This window comes from Culex pipiens, chromosome 2 (assembly GCF_016801865.2).
Source record: "Culex pipiens pallens isolate TS chromosome 2, TS_CPP_V2, whole genome shotgun sequence".
Lineage (NCBI taxonomy): Eukaryota > Metazoa > Arthropoda > Insecta > Diptera > Culicidae > Culex > Culex pipiens.
Genome location: NC_068938.1, coordinates 83,086,463 through 83,113,004, shown reverse-complemented (window position 1 = coordinate 83,113,004; position 26,542 = coordinate 83,086,463). Strand labels below are relative to the sequence as shown.

General features: G+C 33.6%; 2 protein-coding genes across 5 annotated transcripts in view; one reads left to right on the top strand and one right to left on the bottom strand.

Moving 5' to 3' along the window:
• Nucleotides 1-26,542, top strand: part of LOC120422610 (uncharacterized) — a 280,146-nt gene that overhangs the window by 210,146 nt on the left and 43,458 nt on the right. The window lies entirely within an intron of this gene.
• LOC120422613 (uncharacterized) lies at nucleotides 12,864-14,032 on the bottom strand. The gene is made up of 2 exons (XM_039586108.2): nucleotides 13,452-14,032; nucleotides 12,864-13,392 (listed from the first exon to the last, which is right to left on the bottom strand). Exons 1-2 carry the CDS (start codon nucleotides 13,530-13,532, stop codon nucleotides 12,910-12,912), a joined length of 564 nt encoding a protein of 187 aa, XP_039442042.1. The 5' UTR covers nucleotides 13,533-14,032; the 3' UTR covers nucleotides 12,864-12,909.

Genomic DNA, 26,542 nt, shown 5'->3' with positions numbered 1-26,542 from the left:
TCTTTCAATGCTAGTTTCAAGAACATAAATTAATTGGAATCGATGCATAAATCTAATAATGTATGATCTTATTGTTTCAGAGATTCAAAACATGAAACTTGACAGTGTTTAAAATTTTTTTAAGTTGGTCTTAAAATGTTCGTCTGTGATTCAAAAATATTAAGGCCGATGCAAATATTTAAAAAAGTTTTTGTCCCTCGGCCCTGGCCGAGGTCAAGGGGGGGGGGGGCAAAAAAATATAAAAATTTAAATAACAAGCCATTAGAGCGTCCAATTTCCCGGGGTTACAAATTTCCCGGGAAACGGGAAATTTTCAGCCAATTTCCCGGGAAATTTTAAATTTATTGAAAGTTGTTATGATCTTGGTTTTAATTAATATTATGCAACAAAATTGTATAGGACATCAACATCAATGGTTTAAATAAGTGTGAAGATCAATTAACAGCTTGACTGCATGTAAAAAATCATTCAACTAAAAGAAAATGTCTTTTGGTATTTTTTGATAAGAAATTTTAAATTTTCCTCTGTGACCAGTTTATTGAAATGAGAAAAAAAACATGCAGAAATTATGTTTTTCATGACAAATACTGGTTTCAGCTCTTGAACAAATGGTAAAGCTTTTTAGTGTTGGTTTTACTCTAAACAACCCAATGTTTTCAAATATTTGAAGCAAGCTTTGAATATATTTTTGCATTTTTTGAGAACAAACAGTAGAAAGTAAATTTCGATGATTTTTTTTTTGTATTATTATGCAACATAAGAAATAATTTTGATATCATAATTTTTGATAATCTGATTAATTATATATAAACCAAACAGTACATTTAATTGAACAAAATCATGTTTAGTTAGTTCAATTATTATTTTATCAGATAAATTTCAAAAAATAGTGTCAAAAATTTAAGAAAACGTATACTTCCGCTTGAATTTCGGGAGTTCCCGGGAAATTTACAAATTTCCCGGGAAACGGGAAATTTTTTTTTTTAGTTTTCAAAAAATCTAAGATCTGACAAAAACAAAAATTGTATAGAAAAAAAAGATTTTGCATCGAAAATTTTCAAAAAATCTTAAGATTTTTTAATACACCCAAACTTGCTAAAAATGATTTAAAACGCAGAAGAATGTATTTTAATTTGATTTCAGCTGGTTGCACTTGAATTTTCATTGAAATTTTGAAGTTTATTGTAAAAATATTTTTTTTGCCCCCTGATTTTTCGGGCCAATTTTGAAGGGGGGGTGACAAAAACTTTGAAAAATATTTGTACCAGCCTAATTTGTTTTAAAATACTGATTGCGAATAATTTCAAGATTGTTTTTTAATTATAAACCAAATTTCCAATCAAAAAGAACTTTAGGGAACCATCCATAAACCATGTGCAAACTTTGATAGTCTGATAAATTGCACCGTCTTCAAGTTGAAACAATTTCTAGTTTTTCAATTTAAAAAAATATATTACCCTTTATAAACATTTTCATAAGCTGGAGGAATACTCTAAATTTTGCTTTTCGAACTTTGTTGATCAACACTGATGTCTCTGGAACAAATGGTTCGATTTTCAATGTAAACAATGGCAATTTCGTAAATTTGTTTGAAGCCTTTCGACAACTTATAGTTGAAATATAAAAATTGTGAGTCATATTTAAAATTTAGAAACAATTTTTAATGAATAAAAAAATCACAAAACTTTATTTTTTTCTACATTGAAAATTGAATTATTAGTTCTCGAGATATCGGTGTTCAAAAAGAGGGGTTTTTAAAGCTTTGCATTACTATATCTCAGCAATCATTCACAAAGTTTATAAGAGCATATTTTTTTCTATAATGAGCAATCATGCGCACGGCTTTTAAAAATTGAAAAACTGCCTCTTTTTTCATAAAATGTTTTTTCATTGCATAGTTAATTGAAAATAGGAGGTAAAAATAATTTGTTTACCCTTTTTAGGTTTTGTTTTCTGGAAAAAATCTGTTTTAATATAAAAAATATTAATATGATTATATGATAAAGGATTTTTGGCCCGTTTTGAAATTTTTGAAAGTGTTTCATTTTGTTTCAGTGTAGTTCTCGTCCATGCATACAGCTTTGACGAAAACACTAAATCAATCAGGAAAAACCTTCAAAAGGTTCAGTTTTCACGTAAAAAGGCACCCAAAAATATAACTCGAAGAGTTTTTCAAAAATTCAAACAGTCAAATCATATTACATATTTTAAAATTATAATGATTAACTTCACAAAATGCAAAAAAAATAATAGAAGAAACCTTCTCATATCGTAAGACGACAAAATCTCTTCAAGTTCTAAATGTATTTTTATCTAAATAAAAAAGAATCATGTGTTCTAATAAATTATTCAATAAACATGCAAAAAAAGCCTCGTGGCGCGGTGGTTAGCGGCTTCGGCTGCCGATCCCTTAGTTGCAGTGGGGCGCGGGTTCGATTCCCGCCCTACCCTTCTGGCCTTCTATCGGATGGGGAAGTAAAACTTCGGTCCATTTGCGTAAAAGAGGTTTTGGGTGACTCACCACACATAACCTTCGGACGCCTAGAAATGAGCAGAAACTTGCAACAGAGACCACAAAAGACCCGGGGTTCGTTAAAGTGGATTGCTTTTTTTTTTGCAAAAAAAAGGAAAATGTTATGCAACTGCATTAGTTTTTATAAAAATAGATCTAAAGAAGATAAAAAAATGCATGGGAATAAAAACTTTTTGTGGTTTTGTACATCATAAATTTACTAAAACTTAAACATGCTTAAAATGATTCTGAAATCAAGCGAAACTAAATAAAATTTGTACCAACCTTATTCATGAAATAAAAAAATTAATAAATTAAATCGTTTTCCCTGCTGAATAGAACATGAAAAAAAAACAAAAATTTACTAAAATTAAGAAAAAACCCATTACTAAAATTAACTTCTAGTGATTGTGCAAAGTACTAAAACTAAAAAAAAATGTTTGAAAAAATCATAATTTGATTTTCAAGAACTGTTCATGCATAAAAGAATCGAGGTGTTTTTGTGGCCCGCATTTTGTTTAAAATTCTATGTTACTCGAAGTATAATTGTAATGAAATCGAAATTCCGTCAAAATTTTCATGAAACTTTTTAAAAATTAGTTATTAAACGTTCAAGTTTACAAAAGTAGAAAACTGTAAAGATAGCAAATATAAATGTTTTCCATATTAATTTAAAATCATAATGGGGCTCATTTTATGGGCTGAGCCTCAACTGACTTATTCCGCCCTTGAAACCCTTCAGCCTCGGGATTCGAACTCATGACATTTGGATTACTTATCTGAGTGACTTATCTGAGTGACTGAGTGATCTGATTGTGGCTGACCAAATAAATTACCAAATTTTATTTTTTTTTAAATCATTTTGCAACTATTTATAAGCAGACGTGCATCGGCACTCAATAGCACTTGACAGTTTTTCTAAGGCCGTGGCTTGGAAAAGGCACCATATCAATTTGTTTTGTGCCTAAAGTATGTTTTTTGCAATGCACTCTGAGGGTCTGAACGACCGAAACCTTTATCTTCACTTATTCGCTAGTTTTAGTGATGAAGTGCTATTTGAGTGCTAAATAGCACATTTAGCACTTGAAATTTTTGTGATACTCAAATCACTATTCATTTTTTGCTAATCAATATTGCATAGTGAACAACGATTATTAAAAGCATCGAACTAAAGCTTGTTTTGATGCACAGTGAGAAAAGATTCACTCTGCCGGTTTACGAAAGCAATCATCTCAAAATGTGGTGAAGTGATATTGAGTGCCGATGCACGTCTGTTTATAAGCATAGATGATGTTTATTTTTAAATAAAATTTAGTTATTTTTTTAAACTATGTGTCACCCCCAAATAATATTAATGAAAATTAATATAAAGCTAATGAATTATATTTTTAAAATATTTTTTTAGTTTTGTAATTTTAATAAATTTTGTCCAATTGATTTGAAACTTTTATTTAACGAAACTGTTGGGTATTTTTTTTTCAATTTTCTTTACAAAAGAACATGAAATTTTTTAAAACTTTATTTTTCTGTTTAATAAGATAAAGCTATATGCCGAAATAATTCACACAGATGTGAATTTACTCGACACGGAGACTAAAAATCACAATGCAAATCAGTTGTTACACATTAGAGCAATTCTCTACCAAAACCGGAAATGCATTTTATTTGTATTTTTTTTATTTGACTCAAACTTTGTGGGGGCCTTCCCTATGACCAAATAGGCTATTTTGTATCATTGCAGGTTCATCCATACAAGTCTCCATACAATTTTGGCTGCTGTCCATACAAAAATGGTATGTAAATATTCAAACAGCTGTAACTTTTGACTGAATTTTCTGATCATATTGGTGTCTTCGGCAAAGTTGTAGGTATTGTTGAAGACTATTGAGAAAAAATAGGTACACGGAAAAAATGCAGATTTTTTTATCAACTTTTTTTACACTAAAACTCAATTTCAAAGTTTGATTTTAGTGAAATATTTGAAGTTTTTCAATTTTAAAAAATAGTGACCATGAGTGACCATTTCTAAAAATATTTGTTTTTGAAAAGTTCAGAAAATTTGCTATAAAATTTTCTGAGAGACATTGAAGATTGGACCTCGGGTTGCTGAGATTGAACCGCTTTAAGAAAAAGAAACACGAAAATCTCTATGGCTCAAAAGCTGCGGATTTTTGTCCCCTAAAACATATCAAAAAATCTCGAAAATAAAAAAATACGTATTTTTGGAAATTGAGTTTTTGTGAAATAAAAGTTGATTAAAAAATCTGCATTTTTTCCGTGTACCTATTTTTTTCTCAATAGTCCTCAACAATACCTACAACTTTGCCGAAGACACCAATATGATCAGAAAATTCACTCAAAAGTTACAGCTGTTTGAATATTTACATACCATTTTTGTATGGACAGCAGCCAAAATTGTATGGAGACTTGTATGGGTGAACCAATGACGCAAAATAGCTTATTTGGTCATAGGGAAGGCCCCCACAAAGTTTGAGTCAAATAAAAAAACACAAAAAATAAAAATGGTCGAAATCGGCCGATTTCGTAGAGAGTTGCTCATTTTTAAATTGCACCTCACAAGGAGTGGTCCCTTTTTATTTTGGGAATTCTGCTACTTGAATTGAAAGCAACAAATTTTTCGTCCAACCTGTACCACATCCAAAAGGTGTATCACTCGTGACTGCGTGTGTGCACCGTAATACTTCAAAGGGTGCTAAAATAACAACGACACGAAAACATTCCAACTGTGAGCTGTCGCAGCAAACGAGCAACAATTAAATTGCTCCCCCAAAAAGGGAGAAAAATGTGAGGGAAAAAGGTGGAAAAACGTCGCGCAATTTTCCCCCTCTTCCCTGCGCAATATTTTTACGGCAAACCAGTTGTGTTGTCGTTCTGTTTTATGAGGCCAATTTGTCTCACCTCTTCAAAGGTGGCGGTGGCGCGAAGACACGTGTGGGACTGCGTTAGCTCTTGTTTTCAAATACCCATTGGGGACTGTTTTTTTTTTGTTATGCTGCGCTGATGAATGCAATCCCGGCAACAACTTGAGCGCCTCGAGCACGTGTGAAGTGACGTTTACGTTCCGTTATTAACTTGCGCGCTCTCTTTGGAGAGAATTAGCTGAAGTTGTTGGTAACTGAGGTGTTTGCGGGATGCTTCTGTTTGAAGAGGGTTGAAGAAAGTCAAAGTTCGAATAATTTGCAAATAAGACGTGAACAGAGAAGAACTAAGTACATCAGAAGCTTTTAGATTGCATAACTACCAGGCGCATTCAAACATGCTAATGACGCATCTAATTAAACATTGCTGCTCTATGAGTATACATTTTCTTTGGGAACTGTGAGCTTAAAGGCATCATATCTTTCTAAAACAAGCCATAATTTTATTCCTAAACAGTGACGCATGATTGACGGATTGATTGAAACTCATAAAGATACCCATTTCGATTTCCCCCAAATGAACTTTTAGTTTTCCCAAGCGTAAAAAGCTATAAAAAAACTAAAGGAAAAAATTGGAGCACCACCCCCAACAGCTATTCCACAAATGTACTATCGATATTTTTCCAAGCCTCCAAGGGGATAGACCGAAAAGCCAAACTAGGGAAGAGTTTATACGCCAAAGCTCGAAAATCAATATTTGTCGTGTGCGCTGCACACATTCAACAGGACGTTCTAAACTCCAAACTAGCAACTCGGCGAGCAGGTCCAATTTGGGACTTTATTCCCCGTAGACTTTTGACCTACTAACCAGCAATCGATTCGAGTGTTTGATTGACAGTGCCAACGAACTGCTCTGCTAATTGTACTATTTACTCGGGCCGGCGATTGATTCGGCGCGAAAATGCCGGCTCAAGTGCAACTTTTCACACCCCGGTGGTAATGAAAGTACCTGAGCTGCTAAACCCTAACCTTGCCACGAATAATAAAAGCTGGAGTAGTGGCTTTTCGGGGTCGATGTAAATTATGGAGTTGAAATCGCGCTACAGACAGTCTGGCGCCGCCACCGGGGTTGGTCCCGGGGAGTGACTTGACTGTATGGCAAAAGCAACGACCGAGGAGGGCCAGACCAAACGGGGTTGAATTAATGATGAAGTTTTGTTGTGGCGCGCTGAGGACTGTGTAGTACAACTTGGGTTGGAGTTTCACACGTGGCGGTGTGAAGAATTCTGGGATGCTTTTTAAAGTTTGAGCAGGGTTGAGGTCTTTGAAAATTTGAGGTCGACTCAATAATTATTGATTCAAGCACAAAACAAATTCAATATTAAAGAAAGATCAATGAGTTCAAGAAAAAAAAATACAATGACCTGAAAGAATTAAAAAACAAAAAAAAATATCAATCTTGAAGACATATTTTTAAATTTTTAAAGATAAAAATACTAAAAACACACAAAAACATGTCAAACCCTATTATCTACAGTAACATTGTTCGTGTGACCCCAAAAACAACACACCAACCACCGAAAAAGAAAATTTATACATCTATTATTAGCTCGTTTAGCCACGTTGTTACCGCGTATGATTTATTAATTGTACGCACCATTACCTCCACACGGGGATGTAGCAGCAGTAGTAGCTGAGCAACATTACAGCAGAGAGACTGAAACTGGACATAAAAAATAAACAAGAAACAAGCAAAAAACAACAACATAACAGCAGAGGCAATAAAATTCTCGCAGCCTCCGAAGAAATTGGCCCCAGCAGTTTCCAATTTGGCAAGATGAAAAAAGCATGTTTGGAGGAAAATATGACTCAATTTTCGGTTGCGTAAAGTTTGACTTTTTGGAGCACCTTTTTGTAATGAATTGAAATAATATTGTAGTACATTTGTGAACGAATCCAAGGAACGGATCACATTTCACAGAATCTACTGCGGAGGAAGACAATGGTGTATGGTTTGTGAGTGCAGTTTTTGTGAGTTTCGTAAGTTTTGCAATTTGGTATAGAGTATGGTTTGATAAAGGAAGAGGAATAGGATTAGGAATTATATGAACATTGAAATCCCGAAAATCTCTGGACATAATATTTGAACAAACCCTTATCTACAATTTTCTTTTTTTCTATCGATCCGACTTTGATTATTGAGTTATGGCTTTTCAAAGATTCATAGAAATACGCCCCTTTTAAATGTTAGCCTTTATTCCAAAATTGTAAAAAAATGTTTTGAAAAGGTCACCAAATTTCAATTGTTTAAATTTTCAACATTGAAATTTTAAAATAAAAAAATCATCAATTTTATTGTTTCTTTTTTCTATGTTCGCAGTATCCCGCTGTATTGGAAATTTCTGCACCTTCAAAAACAATATGTTCAGGAATGAACATTCATGGATACTATTTAACACAGGAACGCCCAACGCATGTCCAACTTACACGGACGCCAAAGCCTCCCAAAAAAGTTGGAACGGTAACTTAAACACGCCCGTTCTCGGGCATAACTCAACCGATTGGGACGATTCTTGTTCCCAGTGATTTGTATGAATGTCTAGATGATCCTAAAATTTTGTAGAACTTGATTTGAACAAATCTGTAATTTCTGCGACCGAAAACATCGTTCCAACTTTTTTTAAACAACTGCCTCCGCGGAATTTTCGGCGAATTTTTTTTACACGCGAAAAAAAAAGTTGGAACGATGTTTTTGATCGCAAAAATTACAGATTTGATCAAATTAAGTTCTGCAAAAGTCTAGAATCATCTAGACACCCTAACAAATCACTGGAAAGAAGAATCATCTTGATTGGTTGAGTTATGCTCGAGAACCATTGAGTTGAAGTTACCGTTCCAACTTTTTTGGAGCCTTGGGCGTTGGAATGTTAAAAAAAATTAAAAACGGGAATTTTCCAGTTAAAATTATACCTAAAATGGCATTCATTCATTTTACCCGTGTTCAGGAGGTCATTTTGAGCAACTTTTGTTCTCCGAAAAACTTTAATTCTCTTGTTTTATGTTTTTCTTATTTCATTTTCAGTATTTCAATTTCAATTTATTTAGTTTATGTTTGTTTTTGGTAGTATTTGGCCTATTCTACCACCTATTATAATTACATTTTGCCTATCTAATTTTTTCACGTTTTTACAGTCACTTTTTCAATGTTTTGCTTGTTTTTCATATTTTCTTCTATAAAATGGTACCATTATCATTAAAATTGAAAAGAGAAAAATTACTGCATACTTGTTTTTACTTACAATATAGGAAATGTTAGTAAAGAACACAGTCAAATTTGACCCCTAAAAATATGACATTTTTGAAACATTGGCAAAGTCACATAAAACAAGTAAATTTTCCAACCCATAAATATCCTTATATTTTTAAGAGTTCTTCTTTCCAATGCTTTTAAAGATCAAAAAATAGTTGCAAAATGGATTTTTGCCGATTTTTCAAATCGAATCCTGTCTAAAGGCTGGGTTGGGTTGTAAAGGGTTAAAACATACGGATTTTTGGAAATTGTTATATTTTTGTGAAAAAATTTAAATTAAAAATGGGGAAAATAATTTCGCTTGCTTTTTTTCAAAGTAGTCCTTATCAACCTAGCTCTTTGAATATGTGCGTACCATTTTTGTATGGCCAGCTGCCATAACTGTATGAAACCTTGTATGGTGAACCAATCACATAAAATGGCTTCTTTGGTCATAAAGGAATCGCTCTTTGGCTAAAATATTTTCAGAAATAAATTTAAAACTCTGTTTTTCATTTCATAATAAATAATTCAAATCAATATTTTTCAAAAAATTACACTTAACCTTTATAAGAAAGTCCGTTAAGCACAATAGATAAGAAGTTAGCACAACTCTAAGACATACGAAAATAAAAAAATGGGTTAAGTTAGGTAATATTGAGTATTTTAAAATTAATAGTAAATCTAAAAATGTTTTTTTTGTGTGAACTCATATTTTTTACTTATTTTTTACTTAAAAGTTCTAGCCATTTTTTGGAAATATGGAATCGATGGGCACAAATTAGAGTACTGCTCAAGAAGGCTAAATGTATAAGATAGGGACAGCATTCTCTTTGATTTGAGTAAAACATTAAAAAAAATCTCGATATTTTTAATTTGGTTTTGATTTAAACCAAATTTTGAACCGTTTTCAAGATAAAAGTGATTTTTTATTGTTTGATGTCACTTCTAGAGGTATGGTGCCTGATTTTAACAAACATAATTTTGTGGGGAAAATTCGGTAAATTTTCATTAAATTTGTTACTAAAACATTGAAAACAGGACTTTCGATTGCCGAGTTACCGCCTCCGCAAGTTTTTCTCAGCAATAATTGTGTCAAAAATGAAACATAACATAAATTATTTCCCGAGGCTTTGACTTTTTAAAATGATTGAGTTTAATTGAAGGTAAAATTTGGTTTTATTTTTATAAATAGTTTATTACATGATGAATTCAATTTCACAAATGTTTCATTTACCAGTGCACAGTAAAAAATGTCTGTGTAAAATCGCATGCAAAAGCATGCACATCAACTTTGTGAGCGAAAGCATGTAACATTGTACGAAAAAAAGTGTACACAAAAAGCAAATACGAAAGAACATCTTTCCAGTAATTATAAACGGTTGAACAAATCTGCATTAGTTAGTTAAAAAATCAAGAAAGTATAACAAAATTGTCATTGACTGTGAATATTTTCCGCATATTTAAAAGTGTTAACACAGAAAAAAACATCAATTTTTGTCATCGTGAATTAAGTTCAGGAATGTGAGAACCACGATGGAATTTATTCATGAATATGGTGAATTTGCACTATAAATGTGCATATATTCCTTCGTGATTCTCGCATTCGTGAATTTAATTCACCTTTTCAAGAATTGATAAATTATATATATATATATATATATATATATATTTATATATATATATATATATATATATATATATATTTATATATATATATATATATATATATATATATATATATATATATATATATATATTTATATATATATATATATATATATATATATATATAATATATATATATATATATATATATATATATATATATATATATATATATATATATTCCAACTTGACCAACTTTTTCAACACTTGTTACTCTCAGTGTCATCTGTTACTGTCATATACAGTATGTCCAAATAAGTATTTACACCCCTTGGGCACTATGCACATTTTGTGATGAAACATGAAAAAAAATTGAAGTTTGACAGGAACCTAGTACTACGTTTTGTTCAGAAACTTATGCCAAACATTTTGCTACAAAAAGCTCCTGAAAAAATGATTTCTATAAAAAGTTGTATAACAAATACTATTACGAAAATAAAAAAGGTGCAAAAAAAATTTGTACAGCTTTCGAAAAATTAACATAAATAATGTTATTTGTTGACAAATCACCATAAATCCAGTCTCCCAACTCCAAATAGGCATCCTTGACTGATTAAAAAAATAATTTGGATTGAATATAAAGTTCACTAACTACTTAGTATAAAAGTTTATATAACTCTGGAAATTCTATATAAAACTTATCTAAATTTAATTTTGCCAACTTTTAATTCAACTAAATGTCAATATATTACCATAGAATTGCTAAATAAACATTCTGGAGTGGGTATAACACCGTTTTGGGCGTATATGTATCTATAGTATAGATTTTTCGTTGGAATTTCGTACCAATCCGGAATTACGTCGTCGGAAAATCCGCCGGCATCTGAACCGGTCCACAATAAGCAAGTCAACCTATGTGGTATCAGAAAGGGCATAAAATTTCCGATCTTTTGATACCCATACATCTAGGTTTTCTTAAAACCCACGATTTTAAATACCTGGGCAAAAAGTAAGTTTGATCCACGAGAACAAAAAATACGAAATTCCATACATTTTTGGCAGGTTGCTCAAACAAAACCATAACAACGTTTTTGCTTAGGTATTGAAAAACGTGGGATTTATAGAAAACCTGGATGTATGGGTATCAAAAGATCGGAATTTTTATGCCCTTTCTGATACCACATAGGTTGACTTGCTTATTGTGGACCGGTTCAGATGCCGGCGGATTTTCCGACGACGTAATTCCGAATTGGTACGAAATTCCAACGAAAAATCTATTCTTTCGATATAAATACCCCCAAAACGGTTTCATACCCACTCCAAAATGTTTATTTAGCAATTCTATGGTAATATATTGACATTTAGTTGAATTAAAAGTTGGCAAAATTAAGTTTCGATAAGTTTTATATAGAATTTCCAGAGTTATATAAACTTTTATACGAAGTAGTTAGTAAACTTTATATGTAATCCAAATTATTTTTTTAATCAGTCAAGGATGCCTATTTAGAGTTGGGAGACTGGATTTATGGTGAATTGTCAACAAATAACATTGTTTATGTTAATTTTTCGAAAGGTGTGCAAACTTTTTTTGCACCTTTTTATTTTCGTAATAGTATTTGTTATATAACTTTTTATAGAAATCATCTTTTCAGGAGCTTTTTGTAACAAAATGTCTGGCATGAGTTTCTGAACAAAAAGTAGTACTAGGTTTCTGTCAACATTAAATTGTTTAGATGTTTCATCACAATATGTGCATAGTGCCCAAGGGGTGTAAATACTTTTTTTACATACTGTATGTAAGATCCCATTTTCCCCTCTCTCCTCGTTAAGTGTGCAAGTTATTGCTAAATTATGCCTGTATTAAATGAAAGAAGAAAACGCAAATGTAAAAGAAGACCTTTTATTTGGCCTTATGTGCACGACGATTTTTGGGAATACAACAATCTTAAATGAAGCAAAGTGCAAGTGATTGATAATTTGGGAAATTATTTATTTTAATTGGCGAGATTTAAGTAATAAAATAACATTTTTGTATTCTATTAAAAAACTACAATGATCGGGTGTATACTTTGAAGTCTGATTTGTCATGTCATGTCATGTCAGTTTTATGTTTATATTTTTTTTTATAAACTACACCCAGTATCCCCTAAATAAGGCACTAAGTGGTGCTACGGTCTACTAGATACTGACTTAGTGGAAAAAAACTTTTTCAGGATTCTTATCGAATACTGATAATTTTTAATAAGAATTAAATTCTTCATAGTTTCACTTTAGTTAATTGTTCTATAATAAATAAATAAATATAAACTTATGAATACCGCGTTGGCCGAAGTGTAATGCATGGTCTAGTTATGACTGATTTTGGATCTTGGATAATAAATATGTGTTGAATAAATAGATTATGAGGGTATCTTAGAAGTTAATGAACATCTTTTTTGTTTGCTGTTTTAAATTTAGCGAGGCTTGATTTTTCAAGTATATACCTATTTAATCACGCTACCAATCAGGCCGCTTATCTATTGTTGAGCAACACAAGTTCCTAAATTAAGTCTTTTTTTGGTGTTTTTGAACACAGTTCGAACTTTTCTTAGTTTAAAAAAAATGTTACTTGTTGGAATGTGTTAACTGTTGGCAAACAATTGCGACGAGATGAAGAACCAGTCCATAGTCTTCGTAAGATAAACGAACAGCAATCCACACTCGACTTCTTCCTCCAGTGAAATTGAATTGTGTGCATGTTGGTCGATTTCCTGCGCTGTCTCAATGTGAAGATCCCTGTCCGCCATGGCCAGATACTGGTACATTGGGCACAGCACACTGTTGAGCCGTTTCTTGATTCCAGACCGGATACTAGCAACTGCCTGCTTGTCTGTACTTTGGATCGTGTTGGCGGAGGTTTTGGCATGCTCGGTGATGTTTCCCAGATGGTACAGAATCCTGTTGAACGGGACGAACACCTGCTGGACTCGACCGGTGTACTCGCTGCGTGTTATATCGGGACGATCCTGGAAGTTCCAGACTAGGGAAATGTCTAACGGTTTCACATCCGGGTGGTTCCACTGCCTGTTGAATGTTTCCATATCTTCACCGAAGTGACTGTTCAACTGAAAAATGAACATTAAGTAAATTAATTCTATCGAAAAATTGGCCTTTGTTTACTCACATATTCCTCAGTAAGCTCTTTAATGCCATCCATACGTTTTTGGATCTCGTTGACAACAACCGCCGATTGGCTTTTCATCATGTTGTCATCGTTTTCTTGCTGTTTTCCGTTAGGTACATAGCCACACGATGGCCCTTGACAATCCACGGCACGCACGATGACCACAAACACGACCAGTAGTATGTTGGCTCCTGTAATTGAATCATAATGTTTAGTACAACAACACCGGTGATGGTATTAAATGCAAATGTTGGGACAAATTGGAACCGCAAACAAATCCAGCGCTACTCAAACAACTCCAATTTTTTGTGAAGGAAACCGGAGTACAAAGTTTGTCTCGCAAAATCGATACATGAATCATCGTGGCAACCAACTCACTTGGTCACCAAACTTGAAGCGCCAATTGAACCCTCAGTGATATGACGTGCATGGTAACTCGGAAGCTGCTGCTGCCCAACTTCGGAAGTGTGCAGGGAAAACGCTGGAATGTCCCCAAGTCCGGTCGAGATTGATAGTGACGAAAGGCGAGAAGCGCGATTGAGAGCGGTATTTGAGTCATAACCACCAATTGATGCAACCGCTTTTTGGTGCGCGTCTGACCGAGAGAAGGGAGCTTGGAAATGCCAGATTAGGGTCTCAATTGCATTTTTATTATTTTTTTCATATGTTTTGGACCATAATAGGCCATTGGAAAGTCCGTGTTAGAAATGGCTGGAAATTCCAAAATTATGAATGTAAATTATGAATTGAATTATAATAATAAAACCATGGCACAGGAACACCACAATTTAAGCCAAGTCAAGTCTTTCTTTAACTTATTTTAATATTGTGGATTAAGTTGATTAAGAATATTGAGTTGGAATTCCTGGCAATCAATTATCTAACTAACGGAAAAGGTTGGGGATAGGCCGAAAGGTTCACTAGTGATGAAAAGAAATACCAATCGAACAAAACCAGCAATGGTGGTCTGGAAAATGTTTGATAAAAGTAAGGCCGTTGGAAATATTTTTCAAAATTTTTGTCGCCCTCCCTTTCTAAATCGTTTTGCAAAATCAAAAGGCGAAAAAATAATAATTTGTTATTTGTAATTTGTTGTTTTATAGGTAACGATAGCCTGTAATAGAAACTGTGCATCATTTCAAGGATTGAATAATTATTTACATTATAATGTAAATCAAAGTCTTATAAACTTAAAACAATTTAAAATGCATTTTCCTGCGTTTGAAATCCTATTTAGAATGTCTGGAATCGATCAAAAATATTTCGAATTTTGCAAAAAAAAAATAAAATATTCAATATTTTAAAGTACTGCAAAAAGTTTTTTTATGGCAATATTTTGAAATCTAATGTTTGCAAAACAACTGGGAATGTGTAAAATGCATTTAAAAACTTTTTTTTTTTCATTTAATTGTTAAAATCATGGCTGGTAATTTTGATTTTCCAACACTTTTATTTTTTTGCCAACTTTAGCCTTCAAAAAATATTTGCAAGGGCCTAAAACAAACAAATATTTTCATTAAAAAAATGTTTACAAGCAAAGAAAAATAACAAACATATTTGATCAAAGAAAAAGATATACTAAAAAATACAAAAAAAAATTATGGCAGCAATGCTAACTCATTCCATTAAAAATATCATTTTTATTCCTTTTTCAGATAAACTTTATTTTAAATTAAGCGTTGAACTAACAGTTAGAAATATGAATTTAGATTTTTCTGCTACGTTTGTAGGCATCATTCCATCAATCCATGACTTAGTTCAATTTTTTACCCAAAGGTACATTTGATTATTAGTGATTTTTTTAAATCAAATAATTTATTTTGGAAAATATTAATTTCAAACAGAATTAAATTTAACTAATGTTTGGAATGAATTTGTAAGAAAAATATTTATAATTAAAACAAGGCAAAAGCTAATCCAAATCTAGACTTTTAACAAGTATTATTAATGTTTCTAATTAAATTTTTGTTTAAAAGTGTGAAAAATTTAGAATACAACCTGTTCAATATTTCATGAACAGTCTGAACAGTTTTCTAAACATGTGTGGGGCGGAATTTGAGCAGCCCTGATATTAGGCTTAGAATATTTTGAGGTTATCTGAAAATCAAAACTGTTATAATTACAGAGAAAAAGCCTATTTTTTGAAAATTTTATAATTCCAAAGCAAATTAGCGAAGAAGAAGAAAGAAGAAAAGGAAGAGCTCTTATTTTTTTTGAAAATTGTTGGTTTTTAAGTTCGACTTTTTTTATGTGACTTTGCCAATGTTTAAAAAAATATTTTTAGGGGGTCATCTTTGGCTGTGTGTTTTTACTTACATTTCCTATACCTTAAGTAAATACAAGTAGGTATGTAGTAATTTTTGTAGTGTCCCAGAATATGTCTCTACGCATTTTTTGCAATTTAACAGTGCATATCAATCACACAGCTAAAAAAGTAGTAATCCAGGTGCGTGTAAAAGGCCTGGGTGTAAAATAAATATTGCATTATTTTATGCAATTTTATGTGATTTTACACCCTGAAATATGTAGCCCATCAGTATGGGAAACCTACTTGACCGAAATGTCAAGCTCATATAAGCGTTTATCCTTAGAGCCTTTCATCGGTCTGGTGGCCGAGTGGGCTAAGGCGCCAGTCCTACTATTGGTGCTGGGTTTGAATCCCGTTGGTTGCAACTTTTTTTTGTGTTTGCAAAAATTGTACATGCAGTGTGTAATATTAAGTGTTTATTTTGACGAAGGTGATGTGCATGCTTTTGCATGCGATTTTACCATCGGATTTTTTGCTGTGCAGACCTTTGCACCCAGATTATTGTTTTAGACATTTTAGTATCCTCAAAACTACGGGAACTATCTATTTATTTTTTTATTCATCCCCTAAGCTACTATTTACAAAAAGATTTACAACAAAATTTGTCAACTTTTACAATCAAAATATTGTAGGATTGGGTCCGTGAGTTCAACAATTTTGGAATGAAAAGAAAACTGCTTCCTTGGAAGTTGTGTACCCTTAAATGAAAATGGTGCCATTTTATAGTAGAAAATAAGAAAAACAAGCAAAAATTGAAAACGTGACTGTAAAAGCATTTAAAAAAATATATAAAGGCAAAATGTAATGATAGGAGGTGGTAGAATATGCCAAATACTACCAAGAACAAACATAAACTTAACAAGATAAATGCAAATTGAAATACTAAAGATAAAACAATAAAAACATAAAACAAGAGAAGTGAAGTTTTTCGTAGAACAAACTCCTGGACACGGGAAAGATGAAAAAAAATTGAATAAAAATGTGGGCATTGGAGAATTCATTGATATTTTGCAAGTTTTTGACAGTGGAATAACTGTAAAGCATAAATTGCTTTATGGAACAGAGTAAATATAGTTTAATTTAATTGGGTTGGTTGCATATTTTCTTTTTTTTATTAATGTTACCTAAATAGTGTTTTGAAAATGTGGTATCCAACAGAAAATGATGAAAAATAAACATTTTGACACAAAATCATTCCCCATTCAAGATGTGATGTTACCGTCATTTTTTATTGTGTAGTTTTGGCTTCTAAATTTTGAAAGTTGGGCTTGAAATTAGTTGTATATGGCCACCTCTCCTCGTCCTTAACCAGTGCCGAAGGAAAAAAAATAAATAAGATATAAACTAGTCTAATGTTTGACTCAAATCAATTCAAAAGTAAATTTTCAAAACAACCTTTGTGATTCAGGTTTTCTATGCAGATAGAACCTATTAAAAAATTAAAAATAATCTAGAATTTAAAACTGCCTGTGACTGAAAACATTCGAATTTTTGCACATTTTTAGAGCTTTTGCTTTCCTTCCCACCTTATCAAAATGTACTCAAGAAATTTAATAATTTGTTATTCAATCTTGATTATACCATGCTAAAGTATTTGAAAGCGATAGTAAACTAATTTGAATCAGATTGTCACACTTTTTGGCCACATCCATGATATTTTTGATAAAAGAGTTAGTTTAAATTTTGAAATTCTACTAGATGAAGTATTTCTATTTTAAGCTCACTATGCGATATATGTCTATCAATTGACGAATTCCTCATGTATTCTTATTAGTTTGAAATGCGTAACACAATTTCAACGAACTAAATCTGATACAGATTGGATACTGCGATATTTTTTCTACTGATACAACTTGAACATTTCAAAAGTGTTATTATCTTTGCACTTCACTACTGGTTAAATGTTGAATTCGTTTAAAAGTTTAAAATTACACTTCAAATCACTGTTTAAAATAATGTGTCTTGTTTAAAATTTGAGATTTTCTTCGCAAAAAATCATGCTTACGATTGAAGCACTTTCTAATTAAAAATAACACGATTTTTGTCTAAACAAAACACTTACGGTTAAATCGATGATGGTTTAGTTGAACCATTTTGTGCATTCCTGTTGCCACCTGTTTTTCGATTTTTTCCGCTTTCTCGTTTTTTCTTGTTTTTATTTTGAACTGCACAGACAGAACTGACTCTCACTTTTCAAGATCCATTCCCTTTGGTGGGAGGGCAAAGACTGCAAGGTCGCGATCTCCAGTTCAACCTACTAATGTGTTGCAGAACGTTGTCACCGGATCGCACACGTGAACTCTCCCAGTACCGTCCGATAAGAAGTGATGTTCAAGAATGAGAAATGCTCCCCCATCGAACGGGTCATTTTATATATATACATCATATGTGTGCAATAAATCTAGGGCCTGCCAAAACCGTGTGTACGATCTTAGGTCGATTAGTCATCGTGTGTGCGCAAAAGAATACAGCAGTGAGTTGAACTTATGATAAGCCGGCTCCAGAGGGTGGAAGGAGGAGGAGGAGGTGGAGGGGGGAATAAGTTGCATTAAACTGGGGTTAATCCGCGTCGTGAAATTATGGAGAAGTCGACTTAATTTAAGCAAAAAAAATTAAAGCAAGATGTTGCGCTAATGTTCTAAACTCACTTGACTACTTCCAAAGAAGAATGTTTAGCGTTTACTCTGCGGATACAAGCGAAATTTACGTTCGCTATGATTATGGGAAAGCTTAATGCAAAACGAGATGCCGACCAAGATTTAAAAAAAACACAAGTTTGATGAATAAAGAAAGATAAGGAACAAGAGCAGGAAACGAAGATTTGGAAATAAAATACTACAAATCAGATATTTTTACAACCAACCCATAAATAGCACCATGAATTCGATATCGGAGAAGTGAAATCGTTGAGCGCACAGACTTGATTTCCGGAACGTCACAATTACTGTTACGGCATTGCGACCGCAGGGCGTACAACTGTTCCATGAATAGAACTACAATTTCTCCGAATGATTTCAGCCGTAACTTATGCGCAGCATTCGGAAATACTTCCGAAGAAGACTTCATTCAACTTTTTTTCTTTAACCGGCACTAGCTCATTCATGAAAACGGAGTGAATAAACAATAAGTTGCGTGTAACTGAAGCAAATAAATGTAATGAATAATTCATGGTAAACATGTCACCTTTGATGGAAAAAGAAAAGTTATACGCTTAATTGAAAAAAGTTTAACGCTTAGTTGGAAGTTTTTATCAAACTTCCAAGCTCTAGAAATCGTTGTACGAAAAATATTTCTTTTCATGTTTTAAGCTTTTTATATTTATTGTGTGCCTATAGGAACTTTAATGCGATGTTTTTTTCTGGTCATTTTAGTTTTCACCTGAAAATTATAATCTTGAACTTTTTTTTGTAAATCATTTGGTAGACGATAAGGGTTGAATAAAAAGGTATATGAGCAATTCTCTACCAAAACCGGAAATGGATTTTATTTGTATTTTTTGATTTGGCTCAAACTTTGTGGGGGCCTTCCCTATGACCAAATAAACTATTTTGTGTGATTGGTTCATCCATACAAGTCTCCATACAATTTTGGCTGCTGTCCATACAAAAATGGTATGTAAATATTCAAACAGCTGTAACTTTTGAGTGAATTGTAGGTTGAAGTTGTAGGTATTGTTGAGGACTTTTGAGAAAAAAAATAGGTACACGGAAAAAAAATTGCAGATTTTTTTATCAACTTTTTTTTCACTAAAACTCAATTTCCCAAAATACGTATTTTTTGATTTTCGAGATTTTTTGATATGTTTTAGGGGACAAAAATCCGCAACTTTTGAGCCATAGAGAAACATGGTCAAAAAATCTGCCGCCGAGTTATGATTTTTTGAAAAAATAGTGATTTTTGGAAAAAATCGAAGTTTCATGCAAAAACAAGTTTGACCTTTTTTTGTAATGCAAAATTGAATTTGCAATCGAAAAGTACTCAACAGATTTTTTGATAAACATAGCAAAAAATCCGATGGTAAAATCGCATGCAAAAGCATGCACATCACCTTTGTGAGCAAAAGCATGTAATATTGTATGCGAAAACGTGTACATAATAAGCATGTACAAAAGAAAAATAAATTAATGTTGCACACCCCAAAAATAACATCAATCTGTTGAGAGTCATATCCCGATTACCAAGTCCGCGCCCCAACCGTCTCGGCTATCTCACCGTCTTGTAAATGATGTGTCCAATGCCGATGTACCAGTAGGTTTTCCGTACGTCGTATACTGAATTAGCTGCATACGATGTATGGGGAACATACAGCTACATCGGTGTTGATCCAGTTAACTTCACAGCGGCGAGATAGCCGAGATGGTTGGGGCGCGGACTTGGTAATCTGGATATAACTCTCAACAGATTGATGTTATTTTTGGGGTGTACAAAATTTATTTATTTTTCTTTTGTACATGCTTTTTATGTACACTTTTTCGCATACAATATTACATGCTTTTGCTCACAAAGGTGATGTGCATGCTTTTGCATGCGATTTTACACAGATTTTTTTTACTGTGAAGGGCTCCGTTTTCAAGATATAGCCACCGAAAGTTTGATTTCAGCGAAATATTTGCAGTTTTTCAATTTTAAAAATAGTGACCATGAGTGACCGTTTCTAATTTTTTTTTTAAGTTCAGAAAATTTGCTATAAAATTGTCTAAGAGACATTGAAGATTGGACCTCGGGTTGCTGAGATAGAGCCGCTTTAAGAAAAAGAAACACGAAAATTGAAGTTTTCTTAATCTCACCAAAACAACCCACCATTTTCTAATGACCATATCTCAGCAAATAATGGTCCGATTTTCAATTTTAATACATGAAAAATTCGTGAAATTTTCCGATCTTTTCGAAAAAAATATTTTGAAATTTTTTAAATCAAGACTAGCATTTTAAATGGGCGTAATATTCAATGTTTGGCCCTTTTAAAATGTTAGTCTTGATTTAAAAATTTTCAAAATATTTTTTTCGAAAAGATCGGAAAATTTCACGAATGTTTCATGTATTAACATTGATAATCGGACCATTAGTTGCTGAGATATCGTCATTAGAAAATGGTGGGTTATTTTGGTGAGATTAAGAAAACTTCAATTTTCGTGTTTCTTTTTCTTAAAGCGGCTCTATCTCAGCAACCCGAGGTCCAATCTTCAATGTCTCTTAGACAATTTTATAGCAAATTTTCTGAACTTCTCAAAAAAATATTTTTAGAAATGGTCACTTATGGTCACTATTTTTAAAAATTGAAAAACTGCAAATATTTCGCTAAAATCAAACTTTCGGTGGCTATATCTTGAAAACGGAGCCCTTTATCAAAAAATCTGTGAAGTACTTTTCGATTGCAAATTCAATTTTGCATTAAAAAATAATGTCAAACTTGTTTTTGCATGAAACTTCGATTTTTTTCCAAAAATCACTGTTTTTTCAAAAATTCATAACTCGGCGGCAGATTTTTTGACCATGTTTCTCTATGGCTCAAAAGTTGCGGATTTTTGTCCCCTAAAACATAAAAAAACTCGAAAATCAAAAAAATACATATTTTGGAAAATTGAGTTTAAGTAAAAAAAAATTGATTAAAAAATCTGCAAATTTTTTTCCGTGTACCTAAAAGTCCTCAACAATACTTACAACTTTGCCGAAGACATCAGATCAGAAAATCACTCAAAAGCTACAGCTGTTTGAATATTTACATACCATTTTTGTATGGACAGCAGCCAAAATTGTATGGAGACTTGTATGGGTGAACCAATGACGCAAAATAGCTTATTTGGACATAGGGAAGGCCCCCACAAAGTTTAATTCCAATAAAAAATACAAAAAATAAAAATGGTTGAAATCGGCCGATTTCGTAGAGAGTTGCTCATATCTTAAATTGCCTTAGTTTTAAAATGTGTTTGTAACTATAATCCGAGTGCACTAGACTCTGGCTGATGTGCACCGTTCATATAAAAAACTTATTTTTAATCATGTTCTTTCTTCGTAAGTTCTAGCTCAGCCACCAAATTTTGGATAAAAATGTTACAAATAAATATTTTAAGATGGTCTCGCAATGCTAATAATTTTGAAAACGGGTAATTTTTTCACGACTTTGAAAAAGTTTTTAAAAGTTGACTAATTTTACATGCGCTAAAATTAAAATGATAAAAGGTAATATCCAAGCACAAGCTTGTTAAATCTCCCATGTTTTCAACTGTGCATTAAAAATTGGAAAGTTATTTAAAAAAAATGATTCGAAGATATTCAATCAACGATCACTAGTACTAATATTGAGAATGTTTGTTGGGAAAGGGTTTTAAAATTTAAAAAGAAATTGCAAATGTTCAGTTAGATAGCCATTGCATTAATTATAATCTAACCTATTTTCGTCACACGGAGAGTTTGATGCTCGATTAAAGCTCCAAAAATGCTTTTTAGGCTATAAACTTGCCAGCAACAACACCGCCTCGAGTAAGCACGCAAATGTATGCCACTTACTGGCCAAAAAGATCATATTTAATGCACTCTTGATCATAATTTCTATTTTGCGAGACCATTTCTCATCATTTTGTTGGCACACACATCCACACGCAAGATGAGAGCTTAACTGCTTAACGAAAGTCACCATCAATATCGTTTCACTTGCGCTAACGTTTTCAAAGCGCTTAAAGTATGAAATTGCTTCGAACTACCGGCAACATGTTCTTTTGAACATTAGTTAGTCACTGACTTAAAAAATAATCCCAAAAAATGTAAATAATTAGCAAGCGCCATAAAAAAACAAACGCGCCAAATCTTTTCACGTTTGACTTTTGACGACCCATTCCAATCGAAAACCGAGCGAGACGCGAAGGCATAAAAAGAACAAAGGGATGGGTCACCAACACCACCAGCAGCGCCTGTTGGAGTGAGCCAGTGATGCCAGGAAACTTTCTCTACAAATGCTATTTTTCGTGAGTGTTCGTTTAAAATTTAATCACAATTGGCAGCACTAAGCAGAGCACTGGAAGAAAAAAGAAATAAGCTGAAAATAGAAAAATGGGCGTGGCCCAATGCACTCAACTGATTAGAATGCATTTGAGATTTTTTTTTCAATTGCTTGTAAAAGAAATAGAATAACTTTTAGTAAAAGTGAAAATAAACAGAAATGTACAGAAATAAATTCGCAAGCAGGTTAGGATTGGTCCGATCCTTCACACAGCGTTTCAAACCAGCGTGAATTCCTCGGCCTACTCCGCTCGCCGTCGACAGTCACACACACGCATATGCTCACTGCTCAGACCCCAGACAGATCGCAGACGATTCTAAGATCACCTGAGAGCGACAAAACGCTATCGGTCTGCCTGAGCCAATCAGAGAGAAAGAAAGGGAGAGTATAAGACAGAGAGTATACGGTAGCGATTGCTGTGGTAGTAACAAAAAGGTAGAATATCATCCAAGCATATTTTGCGTTGCGTCCAATTTGTGCGTCCAAGGGCTTGTGAGAAAAATCTTCACCAAAAAAAAAAACAAGCACATTTTGTTCAGTTGATAATCTTTAAATTTTATTCTAATGGAGCATTCATCGAGAATCGTTAGGTAACCTACGTTGGTGTTTTCCTAGAAGACTTCATTCACATTTTCTTCGGTAGTGAGTGCTCATTTATAAACGCATTGCGAATAGAACTGTGCACCCAGAGTAGAAGGTCAAGAGAATATAAAAAGCCTTTATTTTTGAGATATTACCATGCATTTATACGAGCAAACACACTAAAAAAATTGGAATGTTACATTTAACGCAATCGTTCATCTAACGTAAAATCTGATCGTGTAATTGTAATATTGATGTAAATCTCGGTTTATTTTGACGGAAATTCATCAAATTCCCATTGATTTAGCTTTACATCTTGCAAGACATAAAAATACGTCACAAAAAAACCGAACATTACGCCTTATTTGATGCACATAACTGGAGCATCAAATTTGATGTAACGTTACATCAAAGTTGATGTAATCGTACATCTAATCAAACCCAGTTTTGAGTTCTTGGCACTTTCGTGTTTGACAGTTCCATGAATCATCGCAGCAACCGCCATATTTAACAACGTGTAGAAAATTGTTCTTGAGAAGATTTTTTCGAAGATTTGCCGTACCATGGCCCGGTTAAACCCGGATTCTTCGCCAAATCTGGCGATCAAAGTAATTATAAACTGATAAACAAGGTAAGCTTGGTGGAATTTATCTGTGTCTTGTGAAATTCACACTATTTTTTCCGCAGATAGCAGTCACCTGATTGCTGGTGTATCGAAATCAGAACCATGGACTGATCCGTAACAACGTGGAAACAGCAACGTTTCACTTGAGGCATCATGAAAAGTGCCATTGGAGCATTCTTGTTAGGAAGAGGAAAGGAAGCCCAAACTGTGCAGTGAAAATGATCGACAATTCGGTTGAAAACAATCAACATAAAATGCTCTGTGAATGGCAAGTGAATGGCGAAGGCATCAGAAAATGTGACTGGCATGTGTAATGATTCGATGATTTTGGAGTTGTGCAAATAAAAAAATGAGTTTCCGTAAACAAGATTCTTTCTTTGTGTACAATGAGAAAACGTAGAATCCAATAAGATTTCTCAATCGCAATGAGCGCACGTTCCCAAAATCAATCGTGTAATATTACACGACCAATCCAAAATCAAGCGTGTAATATTACACGACCAATGCATGGCGTGTAATTAGACGTAATAATACGTTTTATTTGACGCTCCAGTTATGTGCATCAAATTAGACGTAAATTTACACGTTTTTTTCTTAGTGTGAATGACCTCACCATATTCATTGTATCATGGTGGCCGTAGCGGTAAGGGCTCAGGTACATCATACTTTTTAGGTTCTATTCCCGATCTCGACGTTTTTTTATGGGTAACCTTTTTTTTTGAGGATGACGCTCTCGGTCATCTAGTGATTCGTTCTCTATGTCTGTGCACAGTACCGATTACTACCATACAGCGCATTTTTCCCTCTCGGCTGCTCTGCTGTATATCAGAATTAATTCGAGCAAACTTACTTAGTTTCGCATCCGTTACGGAGTCATATCATTTGGGGAAACTTTTTTTCAATTGTCGTTTAAAAAAAAGTTTTATTGAATTTTATCTTTCTTGATTCCCAAAACTAGAAAGCAGATGTTTGTTGCTGGCAAATATGGAACATGGTGACGTTTTACGCGGAATTCCCTCGTTAAATTTGTTCACGCACGCGTCGGAGCACCTCCGCAAACATTCATTCATAACTTAAAGTGCCTTATCGGGATTTTCTTCCCGTATTACGTTCAACAGTTTCGCTGATAAGCTTAAACGGCCTTGTTATCATTTGTTGTGTTTGCACTTCCAATGAACTTGACAGTTGGTGGGAATGTTATAGACTGAAAGCTTCATTTTGTAACCTGTTATGTCGTTTATTTTGATCCTCGGTCCTAACCTGGTCTTAGCACCTAAAAGGACCTAATAAAAATAAGTTGTGAAGAAAAAAAAAATATGTCGTTTATTTCTTGGCAAAGACTTTTTCTTACGCTAATCTAAAAGTCATTATTTACACCCAAAATTCAGAGTCGAGATAATCGTTCTCTCAAAATTTATTGAGGGCTCAGTGCCAAAATCGATATAATAATGGTACCAACTCACACCATCATAACAAATGAGTTCATTCGTTAGTTGAATCAATAAATCTCCAACAAGTGTCATACATCGACTTCTGACTTCTCCTTGGTCACCAAGCTGTGGTGGCCGAGGCAGCTAAGTCATTGGATTGGTTTATCAAAGGTCTCTGGTTCGATTCCCGTTGTCGACACTTTTGGTTTTTTGTTTGACGGATGAACTTTTTTTGCAAATGAACCTCGAGAGAATAGTTCTATCGCCCATCTCGAGCTGTGTTCTCTGCGTCCGTGAATGGTACCACTATTCTCTCGACTCGAGACCATCATTCTCTCGGACTAGTGCTGACAGTTTTGGGTGTATAATTTTTATCTAAAATCTCTCCTATAACAGGATCTTTTTCACATAATCAACAGAAAACAAACAATCGATCAAACAAACAAAGATAAATTCTTCCCGGAACCTGAGCGCAACCTCCTTGGTTGGCAACCAGTGTTGAGATAACGATTTCCAGACTTCTCCGAACTGGTTGACAATTTGCAGCGTTTGATTTGCGCGGTATCAAACAAAAGATTTCCTCCCAATATTGGCACGCAGTTGGTGGACTCCCAATTATTTGTTTTTTGTTTTTTTTTAGACTGCATCCCAAGATAATCGCCATATTATTGATTGATAAGGTTAACTCAATTTAAATGTTTGATTCGATTGCATTTCATTCATTCAAAGCAACGTACACGTCAGAGAGGAGAATGAACCACGAAATCACCACGAAAAATCAAACACTCCAAGTTTGGTCAGACATCCTGCCTACAATTTTTGTTGCGAGTTGGTTTTCACCTCTATTTTAAAATTATTTAGAAAAAATCAACAACATCCGCTACTCTACGTCATAATTTCAGTCGGTTAACCGCAACGCTTGCTACGATTCTCTTCCACCTTGCGTCAACTTTTTCTACCACCTCCCGCAGTCTCCCGCACTGCCTTCAGTGACGTTCTATGTTGTTGTTTTGAAGTGAAACTGCCACCGACCGTCACGTGCAGGAAGCCTGGACTGGACTAAACTGGTTCCACCGCAAACAATCTTGACCTACAGCACACTGCACCGCTGACGTCGACGGGCTTATCAGTAGAGTGTCCGTTTTGGCG